This window comes from Eretmochelys imbricata, chromosome 9 (assembly GCF_965152235.1).
Source record: "Eretmochelys imbricata isolate rEreImb1 chromosome 9, rEreImb1.hap1, whole genome shotgun sequence".
NCBI lineage: Eukaryota > Metazoa > Chordata > Testudines > Cheloniidae > Eretmochelys > Eretmochelys imbricata.
Genome location: NC_135580.1, coordinates 74,310,191 through 74,331,374, shown reverse-complemented (window position 1 = coordinate 74,331,374; position 21,184 = coordinate 74,310,191). Strand labels below are relative to the sequence as shown.

The 21,184-nt window shown below is 40.2% G+C and overlaps 1 protein-coding gene across 1 annotated transcript in view; it reads left to right on the top strand.

Moving 5' to 3' along the window:
• LOC144270092 (connector enhancer of kinase suppressor of ras 2-like) overlaps positions 1–21,184 on the top strand; it is a 470,860-nt gene that overhangs the window by 107,530 nt on the left and 342,146 nt on the right. Inside the window, exons 3-4 of the mRNA XM_077826316.1 lie at positions 18,174–18,376; positions 20,808–20,895. Coding sequence (XP_077682442.1) covers positions 18,174–18,376; positions 20,808–20,895 — 291 coding nt within the window. The remainder of the gene's footprint in view (positions 1–18,173; positions 18,377–20,807; positions 20,896–21,184) is intronic.

Here is a 21,184-nt window from a genome sequence, read left to right as displayed (position 1 = left end):
GATTGGGGCCTTAATGTCTACATACTACACTTAAATTATCACACATGTTTTTGCCTTAATACACTATTACAGTGTGAGATTGTAACTTCTCTTTTTTCTGTGGTTTCAGTTTAATTGCTGCCTCAGTAGAACACCTGTGCATTGATGTATTTTTGTTACGAATTAACAAGAATTTGGGAGCTAAGCTATGCTATGCTATATAGGTTATTATACAGCCTTCGTGACCATAGTATCTGAATACTGTAAAGGCATAAAGTGTGGATGAGAACACCATCTCCCTAAAAGTGGAAAACTTGTTAACAACCAGTTAAGAGATACCTTGTTGAAAGCAGCCTGAATCAAAATTTCAGGAACTAAATTTTGCAACTTGAGTTATCACTATATAAACAAGAAGTAGGTCAAACAAAAAAGTATAGAGAAGAGACTGAAGGAATGTGGAGTGAGGACTATTATATAATACATTATAAATTAACAAGGTGAGCAGGAGAGAGTGATGGAATTAGAAATGTTGGATCAGATCATCAGCCGATGTAAATAAAATGAGCTCCACTGAAGTATAGGGAACTATGCTGTTTTATCATTCTGATGATCTGGCCCAATATGTGGGGGTTGAACTATATATTTATGTAGATAGGCAAGGATTAAAATCATACAGAGGAGCATGGTCTCAAAGGGACAGGATGACATTTTACACTTCAATCATCTGTTTAGGATTTAAATACAAGGCAAATGGTCAAAAGCTACAGCTATGTCAATAATGGCTGGAGGACAGTAGAAAATTTGTATTCTGATGGCTCTAATCTGAAATGTCTAGGTACACTTTGCTGTCTATCTTTGAAAACTAAAACTCTCATGACATATGCACAAATACATTACATGATTTTTCTAAATATGCTTCATTGCATGGCTAAAGAGCATGAATTAAAATAAAGCTCAGAAAAGCATACTTACAAGTGTTATTTCCTGTCATTTATAAATTTAACTACTTACAGGTAAATAGTACCACATTGCTTTTTGAATAATGGTATCTTACACTACCTTGATACTAAAGAACATAATATATATAATCCTTTAGAAAAGAGAGAAACAGAATAAGAAAAACTAATCAAACCAAAAAAACCCATAACATTTTGTGCATAAAACATACTTATATTAGACTATCATTATCAATTATGAGTACTCCTGTATACTCTTGCTATGTCATTTTTAATTCATGTAATCATCGAGGAACAGATTCTGATCTCAGTAACATCTGTGCATATCTTGGATTACTACATTGACCTTAAAGAGACAAGGTGGGTGAAGTGATATCTTTTAATACCTTGGAAGTTGGTCCAATAAAAGATATTAACTCACTCCCCTTCTCTCTAATGTCCAGTGACCAATTCTGCTGCAACAACACTGCATACACTAACTTGTGTATAGCTACTCCCAACTAACAGTAATGTAGCACAATTACTGTAATGAGTACAATCTGGCCTTAAAATTCCATGCATCAATAAACATCAGTTCTACTTTATATTCTGTACATCATCCATTCACTGGGCTGTACTGCGGACCATTGATTTTTTTTTAAAGATGGAATTCTTCATTGATTTCAGTGGGGATTTCTGCTTAAAAGCTGGCAGTGCCCATGCTGTGTGATCCGTAGCTTGCAGTCTGCATTAGTGCGGCATTCCATTCTGTCTCTACTCAGGCACATTGTTCAATATACTAAACAGAAGAGACTCAAAAAGTACCTAAATTTATCTTAGACTTATTTAGGACTAAATTGTGCCTCATAGGTTCAGCTCAGCATTGGCAATGTGGGACACCCAACCAGAACTTTTGCAGTTCCCTGGAAATTCACATTGCAGAGGCATCTCTTCTGCATGCACTCACCCTGGTGTTTGGGCAGCACCCCACCCTTCTCCCTTTTCAATGGCTATCATTACCAGCGAGTGTTGGCTTCCCTCCCATCTATACCATGGCAGACCCTTGCGCAGGACCATGAGGGGTGTGACACCCTCTTGTGTTCCCCACTTGTTCATCTGCACAGAGACATCTAAAGTCTGGCCTTTAAGTTGTAAGTGATTTAAGGGAGAAGCAGTTTACATGTTTCTCCACTGCCTTGTATCTTGTGGTGTCTGTAATACATGGACGCTCATTCTGATAGAATTTTACATCCACTTTGCAGTTAACAATTATTGCAATAGCTGAAAGGTAATGGGAAAATCAAGCCCTGGGTGGTCTTCTCTCTGTCATCTGTGTATTGCTTAAGATAATAATGTATCGTTTTCAAACCCTAAATTATGTCTGGTTTAAAACTGAAAAGCATCACTAATATACATGATCATGGAACATATTTCTCCTTTAAAAAAATCTGAACTCCAAAAATCCGGTAACATAGGTACTGACCACTTGTGAGAATCCTACATGTAAAGGTGGAAGGTGAAAATAAGGTAAAGTAAAGGAGGAAATTTAATGGGGGGAGAGGGAATCTGTTTGATACAGTTATGAAGAGCCCATGTGATAATATGCTGATATAGAAGTATACAATCTGTATGTAAGAAAATGAGAGAATTTAAAATACTAGGGTTAGAGTGGTTAGGGGGAATAAATGCATGAGTGAGAGACAGAATGCTTGAAGGAGGTTACGTGTGCTGGGAGAAATAATAGTGGCACGTTGGCATGGACAGCAAAGACCATTTGCGCTGAAGTTAAGTACAGTGAGAGGTGATGAGGTGACCCATGGGCTCAGCTTTGGTTCTTTCTCTATTCTGAAAATACAAATCATGAGAGGATTTTATAGGCCTGAAAAACCATGGAGGTATTTTAATTACTCAGATAACTGGAATGATAGCCAGGGGAAAAAACTAAGGGAATCTGCAAGTTCCTAGAGATGGTGTAGGATTGCTTCCTTATCAGAGCTGGCTGAGCAATCCTTCATAGTCAGGGCCTGCTCTGGACCTAATCACTGGAAATGAGCCAAGTATGATATGTAGGGTTGAAAGTGGAGAGCATGTAGGGCACCGCTTGTAATCTTTGTTAAATGTAAATTGCTAATGAGCCTACGTCCTGGTGGGGACAGTTACATGAAAATATTTGACTTTAAGAAGGAATACAGAGTGTCTTGGGGAAAGGAATTCTATAAAATGTATGAAAATCAGTAGGGGAAAAAATTGGATGTATTCTATCAGCCAGCATAGACTGCCATTAAAATTCATGCGTGTAATGTCTAAGCAAGTGAAAAGATATTGGAGGCCATTATTTTTATGATGCTACAGACAGCCTACATGAGAAAATATAAGCAGTCTATTGAGGAGGAGGATTAGGAGAATCAGAAGTGGAAAAAGAAAATAAATAATACTTAATTGCAAAGAATATGTAATGTAATTAAAATCGACTGTGTATTCATAAACTTCAGCTAAGTGAAAGAAATGATCCAGTGAATAATGACTTAATGGCTAGATGGAAACAAAAGTATAGAAAGTATCAGAAATACATCTAGCAGCACTTAATTAGTGGCTTATTAATTCTCTTAATTTTGAGCATTATATTTTTTACAGTGGAAGACCCTGTAAAAAGACCACTAGGACCATCAGTTAGTAACAGCTGGCAGTATCTTTAATTTATACATTCATTTCCAGTTTTTTTCTATTTTTAGGATATAGCTGCCAAATTAAATGAAATCCCTTTGCACTCAGCATTTTTTAACAGCCATCTCTTCCTTTGCCATAAATCGTTTTCTAATCTGACCAGTGTAAGGTAACATTGATGTAGTGATTTGCAATAATTACTTCTGCAGTAGCACATATTGAAAATGAAGAATCTGATCTCCATAGCTGTTTCCACTCCTCTCCATCATTTCTTCTTCATGAAAATCTATTCTTTAGCATTAAAACTGTTCAAAGCTTTATAGAAACCAAATTCACTCCTTTATGCTCATATCTGGAGTAATACATTTTTCTGTTTTATAAATATCTTTAAAGTCTTCTCTTTGCTGACATATTCTTTGATCTGAAAATATTGTGAATATTTAAAATCTTGGAAATGTATTTCTTTTAAAATCTGAAATCTAATCAAGTTAAATTTCAGAATAAATCATTGAATATGTCACTGTAGAGGGGTGGTCACTTGCTCTGGCCTGGAAAGGCCTAACACAGCCCTGGGAGAGTGTTGGGGCAGGGGGAAAGCTAGGCTGATTGGCTGAGCAGCTGCAGCTGGGGGCCACGCCCCAAACAGACCACAGCTGGCCCTTATAAAAGGGCTGTGGGCCAGGCACTGACAGAGACCCTCTGTAGCTTTTGAGAGGGACGGACCTGGCCCCAAGGACCTAAGCAGGGTACCTAAGGTGGAGCAGAACTGGGGGCAGGCCAGAGGAGCTGGGGAGGTCCGGCCTGGAAACCCCCCAGCCTGCAGGCCTAGTATTAGGCCCAACAGGTACTGGGGTTGCAGGGGACAGCCCAAGGGTAGAGAGAGGCAGCAGGTCCAAACCCAACCTTGCCTGTGATGAGTGGCTTATACTGCAGTCTGCCCCGGGCGCGGGGGCTAGCTGGTGACTGGCAGTAGCCTATGACTGAGGTGAGGTAGGGATAGTGGGTGGGGGTTCCCTGGGGAGGGGAGAACCTGCAAGTGAGGGGTTACTACCAGGGGGCAGCACCTGGCGTAAAAGGGACACTGGGTGTGGGAGGGACATGGGGGCCTGGCATAAGCAGGACACTGGCCTGCAGAGGGCGCTCCGATGGCTGGTGAGCTAATTCCCAAGGATGACTAGCAGGAGGCGCCGCTGGGTGAGTCTGAACACTTACAGTCACATACCTGGTGTGGTGGTATTTTTTCCCCTAGTCTTCAAAATTCCTTTTTACTAGCCTAGATTGAAAGCCTCACTTACGTATATCAGTGCTAGAAGAGATGGAATCCCATATTTTTACAGTGACAGTAGTAGGACAATAAGACTTATGTAATTTTTATGTCCCAATAGTTTTCTCTATCTTTACAGCAAGAGAAGTCAGGTATTCAATGACTATCCAGAGATGCTTCTTATGGTGTGCCTAATCAATAAACACTGTTAATCATCATGCTTGGAAACTATTTGCAAATATTAGGAAGGGTGTTTCTTTTTTATAGTTGATATATAAATTATTTTAGGCTTACTGTGAAGGCCCTTTTTTTTCCCCCAGACTTTTCAAATAATTCACTTGTTAGTATTGCACAAAAAGAGACACTTATTTAAACGTAGGGTTGCTTCTTCTTCCAATACCACTGTCCGACTGTGATATCAATGCTGCCCTTCTGACAACCAGCAGCAGATGTGGGGGTCGGGGGAGAGGGACTTGGAGCTTGGTTTCAGACGGGAGGAGAAATCAGTGACTCATAGTCTGGGTATATTCTAAATGTTACTTGTTTTATTTACAAATAAACACCAGTCCTGGAATGGAGAAACAAACAGCATGCAGGCAATCCCTTCTTCCAGGAATCCCAGCCCAGCTCCAGTGCCCTGCTCCCAGAGAGCAGCTCTGCTTTAGTATTTGAGTAGAGTCAGTTTCTGTGACAGACAGCAAACTTTCCTGCTGCTCACACAGCACCATATCCAAAATCCCCTGCCTCAGAACAAAACCTTGCATAACAAAAACTAATGACTCTACACCATGTCTTCCCAAGATTGAATATTTGCTTGCACACTTAAGAAAAATAAACTGGGAGAGTATGTGTAGCAGTGCCATGTGGTGATACCAGTTATGACAGTATGAAGTGTCTGTTGGTAAGATTTCAAAAAGTGCCTCCAAGGCTTAGAAGACCTTTGTCTTGTTGAGTGTTAGCAAGACTTAGGCTCAATTGTGATAACTGGATCTACACATTTATTTCAATTGTAAACTCAATTACAAAAAGTATATGAAAGTGTATAAGATGTTCTAACAATGTATAATAACAAAAGAAGATAGAAAGTAGGTCAAGTCGCTTTTAATAATATAAAAAGGTAGACTACATTAGTCTCAACAAAAAGGCCACATTAATATAATTTAAGGACTATGTTGAAATTATGTTTGCTAAAACCAAATGATGTGCAACCAGAAATTAATGAATTAAAATTGGTGTGTCGGATATTAAGCCTAATTGGTGGACAAAGTAATGAAGGGATAGGCTATCTTACCCATTACTCCTTTTTTGGGGGTCTTTAAAGAAAGACTTTGGGAAAAGATAGAGAAGAACAGACCGAGCTTTACTAAAGCAAGCTTTACCATCCTGGCTGCCGCTCCTGCCATTTTTTGGAACCCTGAGCTTTTATTGTTTTCAGTCTGAGAGATGTTTTGATTTCACTGGGCCAGAGAGAGAGATTCAGATGACATCATTACTTCAACTGAACTCCAAACATCATGTGAGATGAAGCAGGATCGGAGTTTAACAGCAGCAGCAACAACTCTAGCTCGTTTTGACTAATATTTTCATTTATTCAAAAGTTCAATTATTTTGATACTATTTAAGAGTCTATTATACAAGGCATTTTAAAATCTTTTTTAGCTAAAGGAAAAGGGAACAAGGGATATTGTTAAAATGAAAATCTTGCTAAATATTTTACGTTTTAAATGTTTTAACTTATAGTATTTTAATAAAAGGTTAGCGGAGATGTGCCAGAAATTTAAATTTTACTGCTTTTTGGGGGGGGGGGGGGAGTGCACTGGTAGGGGATGCAGAACTCCTCTGGCAGAATGGGGTGAGAGCAAACTGCTCCACCTCCGGGGCCCCAGCAAGGGGCACAGAACTCCTCCTACTCCTGGGCTCCGGTGGGGAGAGCAGACCTCCTTCAGCCCCAGGGCTGCAACGGGGAGAGCACGCTCCCCAACACAGCTCAGAGGCTGGAGAAGTTTGCTTTCCCTGCCACAGCCTGGGGACAGAGCGGGGAGCTCTCTTGCTTTCCCTGCAGTAGCCCAGGAGCAGGACGAGTTCTGCGCCCCTTGCCGATTATTGCAGGGCTTGTGCTCCTGCTTGCCCCCACTTGCGCATGCCCCTGAAGGTTAAAAGGGATGTTTAATTATCTTTGCCATGATACTAAGCAGGCAGAAGATTTTGTAGATTAAACTCCAAGTATTTGGGTTATGTTAACACCTTTGGGCTTATATATTTCATTTAGATCAATACAACAGCCCCTAAGTGCCTAAGTCACTTTTGAAAGCGGGACTTGTCTTTTTGAAAATTTTAGCCTATATGAATTTACTTTTTCTACATAATATCAATTGCCAGAATTTCAGTTTTAATATAATTTACTTTCAAATCAGAAGCTTTTCCAAATTCTTCAATATTTTTTATTGCTAATTCTGTCAGACTTTTGCGGGTCCAATAACATTATAACATCACCCACATACAAAGAGAGTTATGGTGTGAATCTTCTCTTTTAATTCTTTTAATTGTTGAATGAAAATTGCGTATGTGTTAAGAACATTTTTGACAAACTAGTGAAAGGCAAATGGATTTCTGTTTTGTATTATATGTGACACATTTGAAAGATTTCCCAGTCTCATAGTCCTTCTTTGAGACAGTTTAAGGAGACACATTCTCTACAAGTGTTAAAGTCTATCAGTAGAGAGTGACAATTTTTCCAAATGAAATTGATGCATTTAAGTAACTGTGAACATGAAGAACCTACACTACCTACAAGTTATGAAGGTGATAAGTCATGTCAAGGAAGAGTAGCCACTTTTGAAAAGAAAATATAAGCTGGACTAACACAATCCATCACTTCATATTATATCCTGTTATGTAGCGTGGTAAAACTCAGTGGGATCTCACTCACTCAGTATGGGTGTCACTCCCATTACTACTAAGATTTACCTGCACTCATTGATGGGGAATAGCAGACCATAGTGAATGCTTGTCCTGCGTTGCTGCTTTAGAGACGTTCTTGTTAAACCCTGGATTTGTGCTGGAAATGGCCCACCTTGATTATCATACACATTGTAAGGAGAGTGGTCACTTTAGATAAGCTATTACCAGCAGGAGAGTGGGGTGGGGGGGAGGTGTTTTTTCATGCTTTGTGTGTATAAAAAGATCTTCTACACTTTCCACAGTATGCATCTGATGAAGTGAGCTGTAGCTCACGAAAGCTTATGCTCAAATAAATTGGTTAGTCTCTAAGGTGCCACAAGTACTCCTTTTCTTTTTGCTTTAGAGCAGGGGTTCTCAACCTTTCTGAGGCCCTCCCCAAACATGCTATAAAAAGTCCACGACCCAACTGTGCCACAATAACTGGTTTTCTGCATATAAAAACCAGGGCCAGTGTTAAGGGGTAGCAAGCAGGGCAAATGCCCAGGACCCCATGCCACAGGGGGCACCATGAAACTAAGTTGCTCAGGGCCCCAGACTTCAGCCCCATGCAGTGGGACTTCAGCTTTCTGCCCTGGACCCCAGCAAGTCTAACACTAGTCCTGCTTGGTGGATTCCCTGAAACTTGCTTGTGGCCCCTCAGGGGCTTCCAGACCCCTGGTTGAGAACCACTGCTTTAGAGCAATGCTGTAGCAGAAATTTATATAAATGAGTAGGGAAGGACTGTGTGGTAAAGCCCTGCTGAAAACTTCACATAGGCTGATCCAATATCCGTGTCTAGAGCTGGAGGGAAAAGACTGGATGCACTGAATCCAAAGGCAATGTCTAATGTCTGTATATGTTATAGCTTCTGTGTATACTTTTGCATATGTTCTGGGGATTTTTGAGGCATTTGTTTTAATATCTGAATTAGGATTTTTAGATGTTTTTGGAAGGTCTAAAAGTAGGTTTGAAAACTTTTTTTTTTTCTTAAGAATTTCAGCTGTTTCAACTGAAATTGCTGATGCAGTAGGCTCCATCTCTGCAGTGTTGGATTAAGGAAACAATGGCCTGGAGTGATGGTGGTCTGGGCATTGATGACTTGTGCTTAGTCTTTTTACAACCACTGCTAGGTTTCACAGGATGGAGATGGTCTCTTCTCCCTCAGATAAAGGAGGGGGACTGTGAGGATCCTCAAGCTCATGGTGTGCTATTGTATCCACAGCAACACCCAAAGGCTCTTTTAGTGGCTGGATAATTGGGAGCTCTGAGGCCTTACTCTCCACTAAAGGTACCTCTCACAGGGACCGGAATGGAGGTGCTCCAGAGCCTCTGATTGGAACACTAAGCCAGAAAGAGACAAAGGAAGTTGTCTATGCAACAAAGTGGATCCTGGCTTGGTTATGCTACAGACCCTGCCATCTGCTACTTAACTCTCAGCCTCATCCCCGGTTCCTGACTTCAGCTCTGTCCTCTTGCAAGGTCTTGTCCTCAGCCTCATTTTGGTCTCTAAACCCTATTGCCCTGGTGTCTGACTACTCCAGGTCCAACCTTAGGCTACTCAGCTCTGACCTTCGTCTCCCGTTTCCTGTCTGACCCAAGCTCTGATCTCAGCTCCTGTTCCTGACCCCAGATCTGCCCATTATCCTGGGGTTCCTGAATACAGCATAAATCACCAGGCCAGACTGCCTATGTCCCAGTCACTGGTACCGGTCCTCCACAGACCCTGACAAGGATTGTGTGGAAGCACCACTACCCCCCACTTGATGTTATAAATGTCTGATGGGATCAACAGCCTCAGTGCATCACATGCACCATCATCCTACTGTTTGCTGTCTTTTGTGCTTAAATTTAGTACAGTGTTTCAGATCACCCCTCATTGCATAGTAGAGTAGTGTGCCACATTCAAAACCAGGAAGCTACAGAAGGCAGCCAGTGCCAGCTCCTGCTCCTACCCAAATCCCCATTATCCCTGCCTCAATCTTCTCCAGTGCGGGGCAGGGGGTCTCGGATAGCTCTGTGCCATAGGTTCTCGAGTCCTGGGACACGTGCAAGCCAGGGCCTGGATCCACAGATCAAAACATAGGCCACAGAGTTTGGAGGGGGCCTGGCCCAACCACTTTTGCTGTGTACATGTGTGGCCACACATGCAGTGATCTTGTAACTAGCAGCTGCACACATTACAGCTGGGAGCATGCTGTGGCTGGCACCTGAGTCCCACACGGTGGGGCAGGCCCTCACCGGCCGGCTGTCAGAGCTGCAGTGGCTACTCTTAGTGCTGGGGACTGGCTCAGAAGCAAGATGAACCCATCACCTGAGAGTGAGGCTCAACACTAGGGAGGGGGAAGATAAAGAGAGGGAGGGGGGAAGCTTGGTCTCCTGGGAGGGGATGATAGTGGGGGCTCTCTCCAGGGCTGAGGCTCTTGGGAGGGTGTATGTGTAGGATGTTATTGGCCAGAGGAGTCGGGCTGTTGGTGGGGAGGGGGCCATTGAGTGGAGAAGAGGAGAATCAGTTGTAGTTGGGCAAATCTGTGCCCCCCTCCGTCCCCCACAGACTTTAAATGGTGTTCCACAGCCCCTGAATCAAAGAACCTATGCTTTATCTGCTGCTATTTTGGAGGTATCTTGGAATCTCCTAAAGAAACTTCTCTGAGCCCTGTGGGCCAACTTGAGCTAACACCTGTAATTAATGTCTGTGAATCTGTGTGTGTTAGCTAGAATGAAGAGTGTATGTTGTGGGAAGGGAGGCACGTATTTTCTTTTTCATTATTTCTCTCTGCCTGGAAGGAGGAAAAAAGAAATACCTGTAATGTTTTGGTGTCCTGTGTCATTAGTTGGTAGATGATATATTGCTACAGTAGTTTGCTTTGTTTTCTGTAGTGATATTGATAGTGGAAGTGATGCATTTGCTAAAGGCTTTCCATAAACAAGACTATGAAAGATTATAGTAGAGCTGGAACAAATATTGGTCACCATGGAGCAAAGCAGTGCTTTATTTTCCATGTTCATATTCCCATACCATATATTTCAGTATTTTGAAATTTGCAGAAGCATTAATGTTCTTATCAGCTCCAGAGGGGAATTGTGAATTTCCTTTACTTTTTGAAAGACATGAAAATGAAAACTTTCTGGCTGTGTTACCTAGAGGGTCTAGCAAAGTACTGTTTGTCCTGAAATGCCTGGGTCCTAGTCTGAATTGTGGTGTATGATTCCAGACAAGTCGATTGACCTTGTTTAGATCATCCTGGCTTTTGTTATGGCATTGATTGTATTAATTATAGTATTAATTGCTATTCTGTAATGAAAAGCGCATTTACCTAACAGGTCAGCTGCCTTTGTTTATGAGTTCCTACTGTGACATAGGACCCCATGAATATCTGAGGCTACAGCATCTAATCATTTGAATAAATGTGCTTTTATGCCATAGCGTTGCGACATATGATATTGAAAAAGGAGTGTATCTTTTTCTTTGTTCAATATGCTATAATTAAACAGGTGCCAATAATGTTCTTCTACTCATGCTATTCTTTTTCTTATTTTTATTTAAAAGAGGAACGGTCCGAATCCTTATCCAAGACTCCACTTTGTGCTGCCAAGGCTTTGCTGCCAACAATTCTGATTATGAATGTCAATGTGTATGCCAGAAATATAGCAAATATAGTGGCGCTTTTTATAGCAACTAGTTTAGATAATTGCCTCTTGGCAAATGAAATTTTATGTGAGTACTTTTTCATCTGTGTGATACAGAAATATCATTAAGCCTGGACAGAACAGAAACATCACTCAAGATACAGAGCTATAATTCCAGTTAAGAAAGCACCCATTTCTGAGGTTTCATGGTGATCCGTTTGCAGTGTATGTGGTCTCTTGATTAGTGAACTAAGGTCTATAGCTGATAAAACTTTAGCAGTTCAGTGTAATGCAGCTTTGGTGCTGTAAGCCCACCATTCTATTTTTCTTTGTTGGCTGACATAAAACTTGATTACTGTCTGTTGATGCGTGTCCAAATTAATTTACTGAGTGCACTTTGCCAGATGTGCATTGACTCATATATAAACCAAGAATTATTATGTCAATGCTTTAGTTAGCTTTTCTTCTTTGATAGTGCTCCTTCTTGTTGGATGCCTGTAAGTATAAAGAGAAGGTGAAGTAGCAGCAGTGAAAAATTATTAAAATGCAGTTTCAGTATTAATAACTATTGTTAAGTTGCATGCTTTATTGGCAGATACATTATAGCATCTTCATGGTTGTTCAATGAATATCGAATAGTGTGCAATTAATGCAGATTGTAAATCATATAATTATATTAATTACAATGAATTTGCCTGAAAACTGGTGGCCTTAGTCATGACGCCTAAAAGTTCAGTGCTGCATTCAATAAAATATAAAAGTAGAAATCTTTCTGAATGTGCTGCCTTGTCATGGAGAATGGGTTAAATCTCCAGCCTTGTGCAGAGCAGAGAAAGAAAATGGAGCAGTGAAGCAACCATATTTATATAGGAGTGGTTCTAAATTCTGAAGTGCTCAAATTACACAATTAAAAAAAAAATCATCATTATCTTTTGCCAGAATGTCCAGGTTCCAGAACATCTGTCTGTGCTACAGGTTACTTTTTTTTGTTTTTTGTTTAAATAAATTGGGACTTTTGTGGCTTTTATCAGCGTCCACTATATATTTTGTTAATTGCAATGCTATGTACTGGTAGAATACAATAAAATATTGTTAGATACCAAGTACCTCATTAATTTATCTATGTGGAACAATTTTTATGTTAAAGTTAAAACACTTGGGGCCTGATTCAAAGCCCTTTCAAGTCGATGGGACTCTTACCATTAACTTCAATAGACTTTAGATCAGACCTTTACATTAGATGGGGATCTAAATAATTTAACGGTCATTTCCCAGGCACTAGTGGTATTCTTTTGGTTACTCATGGGAGATAGCCAGACACCTTGTTTCAGCACAGGGTGACCAGACAGCAAATGTGATAAATCAGGACAGAGGGTTGGAGATAATAGGAGCCTGTATAAGAAAAAGACCCCAAAATTGGGACTCTCCCTATAAAATCAGGACATCTGGTCACCCTATTACAGTATATATGTGGGAGCTTTATTTAGTTAACAATGCATACTTTATCTCCTCTACCATCCTCCCCCCCCCCCCCCCCGCACAATTTTATATAACATGTGTAGGTATCTCAGTTTGGTTACCAGTATACTAGCATCCCTAAATTCCATAATTAGTGAATTCAGTTATTAGTAGTTTAATAAACCAGTGGCTTTTCAGCAATCAAAGGCTCACAACTGGAGTACACAGTGGGTGAAAGTCACTGCATTGAACAGCTCCAGCAAATGGAATATTGATTCATCCATATGTGTCTATATCACATAGTTAAATGGACTTATTTTTTTCTACTAAGAGGATACAGAACTTGATGTCTGGAACAAAAATAAATAGAGCTGATCTCTTCCCCATTATATCAAAAATAACTCTTCTTCTACTAATTGAAAATGTAGTTTTAAAAAGAATATACTTGGTAATAGTATATAGAATATTTCACTTTTTGGTCACCTGTTCAACTCCTTAACCCCCCCACCCCCCCAAAAAGGTTACCGTATATTGTCTGTCAGGTGGCCTATGAGAAATGAGTTGATGGTTCTTTGAAAGGTTGCAGACTTACTCAGGAAGTGCATGTCCAGTACATCGAAGCCAGAGAACTTTTGTTTAGCAGTACCTGTCAGGGTGGACCACATGATCTCTGGCCCTCATAGCCCCTGGCATGGCTATTTTAAGTGTGGTGCCATACTGACTGCCTCAGTTTCTTGTCACCAGCCATGGTTTGAGTTGGAGCATTCTGTGTGGTATCTTACCTCACGCTTCACTGTCATAGTGCTTTGTTGTGAACTCGTGTGTACAGTTGGCTAGTTGTAGTAGTACCTGGAATGTTTAGTTAGTTATTTAGTAGTAATTTAGTTCAGCAGGAGTTAGCCTGTTGTGATGTCCTCACTAGGGTTTAAAAAAAAATGGCTCGCCTCTCCCCACAATAGGTCCAGTCCCTCAGAGAACTTTGGAGCTGGTGGAGTCTGTTGTTCCATAGCCAGACTCCGATGTCCCTCTGAGGAGGAAGAGAGATCATTCTCTTCCCTGTGGTCTTCCAAGGAAAAGGACTCTCAAAACAGACTGAGGCCACTCGAAAGCTTGGAGAGATTCTTCTTTCTCCTCCTGTAACAGAAGTGCAGCCCAGCACCAGAAGTCGTTCAGTATGCAGGATAGAGATGTCATTTAACTGCTCTCTGGTACCGAGACAGGAACAAGAGTCACTGTATCATCTATCTGGTACCCTCCACTGGGCATCTGTTGAATCCAGTCCAGATGAGAGCAGTGTCAGCACTTGACTGTTTCCGCTCCACTGGTGTATTAGGCGGTATCAGATTTGCTCTGATTCTCTGTTCCTAACTCTCCTTTAATTCAGGAGCTGCGGTGATTTATTTTGTGTTCTCAGCGCTGCCTGGACTGGTTGCAGAGTATTCACTACTGCCGACACCAGAATGCAGACCTGACTTTGGCTTCCTCAGTACTGACGGGCTTGTTGGAACAGATACTGTCTTTGGTACTGATTGCTATTTTTGATGCAGATCACAGCTGCAGCATCAATGCTCATCTTCACGCAGTTACTTTTTCCTTTTTTCATTTCCACTATGGAGCACATGCCAGAATGGACTGTGTAGCTTTTACTTCCTTATATCATGATCTTTGCTGATAATTATCAATGGTGTGCTGGCATAGTTCTTGAAACAGGATCATATTCTGCTTTCTTTTATATCAGTGAATGGGATTGATCAAGTGTAACTGAACACATTTTGGTCTAGAAGTTCTTTAACCTGTGATCTTTCAGCTCCCGTTTTTAGTCTTCGCAGCAATAGCATAAAATTATTTCCAGTTGAAATTGATATATTTTTAAATTTAAAGAAGGAAGGGAGGGATACTTCAGAGTTTAGAATCAAGATATATCTCAGGGCTGGTCTAACTTAGGTCGACTTACAGCTGTAGTGTATACTACTTCAATTATGTAGATAATATAATGTAGGTTGACTTACAGCCTTGTCTACACCTCCCTGTGTCCATGGGAGATGCTCTCCCGCCGACTTACCATACTTTTCTCAGGGAGCTGGAGTACAGGAGTCCATGAGAGAGCGCTCTGCCATCGACTTAGGGGGTCTTCTCCAGACCCGCTAAATCAATACCACTGCATCGATTGCAGCAGTACCTATCTAGCCATAACTATAGACCTAATAATGCTCATGGAAATGCACGAAAATATAATATACTATTAGTCTTATCTGGAGGCCCTTTTTATTAATGGGAATGGTTTGCTGTTTACAAAACACTAAAGTCAGATTCTTTAAAGTTGCACACAGTGTAAAATGGCATAATTTGGTTTTAGCAGTGTACATAGAGATGGGCCATATGAGTGTTTTTTTTCTTTCCTTAATGAAGAGCAGAGCCAATGAGTTTCATTTAATGAATTAATTAATTGATGCACCTGGTTTTTTGGTGTATTCTGGCACAGTGATCCCAATTTAAGATCAGAATAAATTGAATTGTATGAGTTAGTATATTGGGATTTTCACAACACAATACTTTCTTATGATACTGTAACAGTCATAATAATAATTCCACCAGACAGTTGCTACAAAATGATAAGTTAAATTGTGTGGTGGTAGGTTTCTGTGATAAAGCCATCTGAAAATTAGGTCATGTTGGGTTCAATTGACTCTCTTATCTCATTCCTGTGACCAGAGAATGTGATTAGGATCATTAGTCAATTAAAACACCACTGTGCAGTGATTGTGTGAATTATACCTGACATAAGGCTCCCTGAAGCTCGCTTTTACTGTTTCGTAGAGTTTTCTACATTTCATTGAGCATTGTCAAAGCCTGCATTTTAATGTAATCATCCTCCCATTTCTGCCATTCAGAAAAGGTGTCAGATTTCACGTACAGATTTCTAGTTCTGAATTTTAGTTTCTGAGTGAATGATCAATGTTGGATGTGGATTTTTTCATTCTGTTTTTGATGGAGGGAATTCTCAAACATCAGAATAAGAGCTCTTACCTAGTTTGTCAGTCTAGGTGTCTTCAGGTCATTCTTATGAATCTGTTGCCATGGTAGTCATTACACAAAGTAAAACTAAGTAAAACTATTTCCCCTTGTTTATTTCCCCTCCTACTGTTCTTGTAAACTGCTGGAAATGGTCCAGCTTGATCATCACTACGAAAGGTTTCCGCCCCCCCCCACCCCGCTCTCCTGCTGGTAATAGCTCACCTTTTCTGATCACTCTTGTTACAGTCTGTATGGTAACACCCATTGTTTCATGTTCTCTGTGTATATAAAATCTCCCCACTGTATTTTCCACTGTATGCATCCGATGAAGTGAGCTGTAGCTCACAAAAGCTTACGCTCAGATAAATTTGTTAGTCTCTAAGGTGCCACAAGTACTCCTTTTCTTTTTACGGATACAGACTAACACGGCTGCTACTCTGACACCGTTCACCTACCTTGTGTCTCGTATCCTGGGACCGGCACAGCTACGGCACCACTGCAAACATCTTTTTTTAATTTGTCTATTTTGCTAGTTAATCTTTAATGTTTATCCATATCCCGTTGTGTATTCTGACATTCTTGCAGGGTAGGTCTGGGTGAAAAGAATGCATTCTGTCGCCCAACAATTTGTGTGTGGTGTGTGTGTGTGTGTGGTTTTTTTTTTTTTTTTAAAATCAGAGCACATTGCAAAAAGCTGACTACCAAGATAAAGTATTCCCTCTCCATTTAGGTTGCAGTCCACCCCAGCAGTTCAAATCCCTTTTCTAACAGTCAACTTTCTGAGGAAGGATGGTCTTGCAGTTAAGGCACAGGCCTGGACATCCAAGTAAACCTAGTTGAATCTTACAAAACAGTGTTCACAAACATTTGTTTGGATTCCACATGTCTGTTTGGTCCAGACTTCTTTTGTGCTTTTACCCTAGCTATGAATATTCACACAAACAGGTTTCTGTTCTCACTAATGTTTGGGAAATATTTGTACAAATGTGTCTATTCTCATGCAAACAAGCTATACATTATTAACTGTGCATTAGTATCTGTGTTCCTGGTTTAAAAGTTTGTTTCTGCTCTCTGAGTGGATGATAATGCCACATGACATAGAGGACCAGTCATACACTATACATGATGAATAGTTGGAATTAACAGGGGATAATCAATCAATGTTCTGAAATTTGTTCACAAAAACAGTTTCAACGGTCCTGAATAGCAAATTAACTTGTAAGAAGAAAAGTCTGAATTACAACAAAAAAAGCTAAATTAATCAGATTATTTGCAGTGAGCAGTTTAACCAGCTGTAGTGTCACATACAAAATGGAAAATGACTGCGTAGGAAGAATTACTGCGGAAATGGATCTGGGGATCATAGTGGACCACAAGCTTAATATGAGTCAACAGTGTAACTCTGTTGCAAAAGAAGTGAACATAATTCTGGGATGTATTAGCAGGAGTGTCGTAAGCAAGACACAAGAAGTAATTCTTCCTCTCTACTCCATGCTGATAAGGCCTCAACTGGAGCATTGTATCCATTCAGGAAGGATGTGGACAAATTGGAGAAAGTCCAGAGAAAAGCAACAAAAATTATTAAAGGTCTAGAAAACATGACCAATGAGGGAAGACTGAAAAAATTGGGTTTGTTTAGTCTGAAAAAGAGGAGGGGACAAGGAGGAGGGAAAAGAATAATTGTTCTTAAACTCTAAGGAACGGACAAGAAGCAATGGGCTTAAATTGCAGCAAAGGAGGTGTAGGTTGGAAGTTAGGAAAAATTTCCTGTCAGGGTGGTTACGCACTGGAATAAATTGCCTAGGGAGGTTATGGAATCTCCATCATTGGAGATTTTTAAGAGCAGGTTAGACAAACACCTGTCAGGAATTGTCTAGGTAATACTTAGTCCTGCCATGAGTGCAGAGGACTGGAATAGATGACCTCTTGAGGTCCCTTCCTGTCCTATGATTCTATCTTATGTCATCCTAAATAAATTAATGTCTTTGACCCTCTATTTCCACCTCTCTAAAATGGGAATAATGCATTTATTACTTACCTACCTTGGAGAGAGGCTGTGGGCTTAAATGATTCTTGTGGCTGAAGTGCTTGGAAAGGAAGGGCCCTGAAAGGTCAGCTGTTAAATACTCATGATCTACTGGGACAGTTCATCAAGTCCTGACTTGCCTTGATTTTGCTGTGTTCAAGAATTGAGTGAATCAATGCAAGCTGCAAACGTTTCAGCTCAATATTCTGTGGCTTAGCTATCTGCTTTAAACATGTTGTGTGATCTATTTTTTTCTTTCTTTCAGAACTATGGTTTAGAGACAGAAAATCTGAGAACACTCTCTCACAAGCTGAATGCCTCAGCCAAAAATCTTCAGAACTTTATAACGGGTAGAAGGAGGAGTGGCCATTATGACGGCAGGGCCTCCAGACGACTGCCAAATGATTTTCTTACCTCTGTTGTTGACCTGATTGGTGCTGCCAAGAACTTGCTAGCCTGGCTGGACAGGTAATTTAGAGCTTTTTAATTCTTACTCCCTCTCCCCCCCCCCCCCCCCAAGTAATTCTTTTGCCCTGTTTGTTTCTTTTTCTCTTGTTCTTTTCTCTTTCTCTTGTTCTAATATTAGAACTGTAATTATAGGTTTTACTTTGTAAATGTTGTTATATACTTGAGTTCCAGGCTGACTAGGCCTGGGTCAGGAGCCAGCTGTGGGATTTTTGGAGTCTCTTTTGGGTCACCCCAGGTTGACGGTGACCTCTGTGAAATTAGCAGTTTCAGTCTTGTTCCTAGTGAATGTCACTAGTGAATGTTCCTCGTGAATGACAAAAATTGCCACCACAGATGGCAGGATCATTTCTATTTCAGAAGGGAGTATAAGGGATAAATTAACATTGAAACTGAGTTTCCTTATAACCAGAGCAAAGAGTGGTTCTGACCATTCAGGGCTGATGCAAATTAAGAGGAGTATAGGGAAATTTGACTTGCTGTTATCCTGCTGCATACTTGTTATTGGATAATTTCTAAAAGAAATTATACCACTTGCTTATCCCTGGAAACTCAGAGCTTACTAGTTGACTTTTTGTTAACAGTAGGGGGCAGGTTCATACATTAGTCACTCTTGTCACATTAATTACTGCTTGGTGAGAGAATGCTATGATTCCTCATTGATGAATTAGGAATCAGTTTACAAAGTAACTCTCTGCATGAACTGTGTTTTAAAATATTATGTATGAAATACTATATTTTATGCACACACTGCATTTCTCTCTAGAAGTGAATAGCTTAATTGAAATCTGAAACTATTGTGCATATAAATGAATGACATGACCATTCTTCACAAAGCTTGTTGTGACCCTGATGACCTTCTCTGACCTAATGCTAGCAATCAGGATCTCCTGGGATGTAATCTCATCAGTCTTTATAAGCCAAATGGGTCAGATCCGGACAGTACTTGGAGATTCCAAGGAAAACCCAGGTCCCGCAGGAGTTGAGTTAGTGGCTCAGTAAATGGCACTCATCCCTCTTAGTTAATACTGAACTAAGGCTATAGTTTGCTCTTAAGGAGCAGTGTGCTGCTTGATGTGCTATCTTTTGGATAAGCAATAAAACTGAGGACTTGACTGCTATACTTATTATATCTGTTCAGTGCTGAGGCATATCAAACATCTAAGGTACTAGAAGCATGCCAGGTACATCCAGTAGTCACACACTGTTCTACATGGGGTTCCTCAGTTTCTGCACAGCCTGCACTGTACATAAATCCAGAGTGTTTCGCTCTGTATCTGATCCCCAAAGTGCCTAGTTCTTCATGGTTCGTGGTCTTTTTGTGGAGTTTCTTCCCCCTTCTCTTACCTGGCCAGGAGGAAGGGGATTTGCACTGGAAAGGTGGATGGTTGAAATCCTAGTCTCCTGTTTAGTAGATATATTACTCTACTTGTGCTCATTTGAGAGATCGTGTTGCACTTTCTCCAAAAATAGGGATGTTAACTCTGGCGTCCTGCCCAAAATCCAACTTCAAATAATTTATGTTCTAACTACCTATAGTTATTTCAAATGCATACATTATTCACTTCCCCTCCTAAAAGTTGTTGTTCAGTGTTGCTGGTGCAGAATGGCATGATTATTGTGAGGTGATTGGCATTTCCATGATAAATGAGTTTACCTCTACAACAAATATGTCTTCTAAAGGGCTCTGGGACCCAAAGAAAAGGAAGGGGTATTATAAGCAGCTTCATTTTATATACAATACAAAGAAATTAGCTGACCTGGTTCAGTCTAGTTTAATCAAGTAAAGTTACCAACCCTAACAGTCTGTTTTAAAAGCTGTTTGTCTTGCAAGCAAAAAGCCCAGCTTGAAGTCGCATATTGTCAAATATTTCAAATTGAAATAATCAGAGCAAATACTACAATGATCTGATATTACTGTGTTTTTAAATGGATGTCAAGAATGCCCAGGGCTTTGCATGGGCAGTTTTAGGTGTGACATTTCCTTTAGATGAAATTTTTAAAAAATAAATACTGCTACTAATTTTCAGTTGCTGTGTGACTATAAGATCATTGTCATTTTTAGCATCATACCCTCTTTGGTGTAACATCCATTCCAGTAGGTGAAGACAGCAATTTCTGAATTTGTTACCATATGTAAAATACACAGGTTGATGATGACAGCACTGACCAATATGGCAGCTATAGTACAAGTTAACTCACAGAGAATAAAAATCTTAATTCTTTTTAATGTGATATAGTGACTGTCTAAATCTGACTGACTCTTGAAGTTTCTGCTGGAATTCATTGTTGTACCATTTCGAATTAACAACATCCCAGCTTCTCAAGTGCATTATTTAGTGTGGTGTTGACTGTAAATATACATTACAAGAGGTACAGCTCAGTAACACAGATTGATGAGGTCTCCTACAAATTTTTTGTCCCTCTCTGGCAGGTCTCCATTTGTCAGTGTGACAGAATACTCACTGCTGAAAAACAATATTGTTCAACTGTGCCTGGAATTAACAACCATTGTGCAACAGGTAAGAACAGGTTTATTGTGTGCCATACCTAAATCACTTCCACATTGCTGAAGAAATTATAAAATATTACAAAAATTGTTAGAAATGTGTCACCTCATCAGGAGAATTTGTGTGCGTTTTGGGGGAAGGTGCGGGTGGAGGGAGGAGGTATGTGTGTGCAACATCTCAGTTGCAACTACAGTAATTATTTACCAGTAATATTGGGAAAGAATTTTTGTATTTTAATTGTTTTCAAGGATATTGATGGGTTTTCTCTTCAAAAAGTAAATACAAATTATTGTGGTATCTC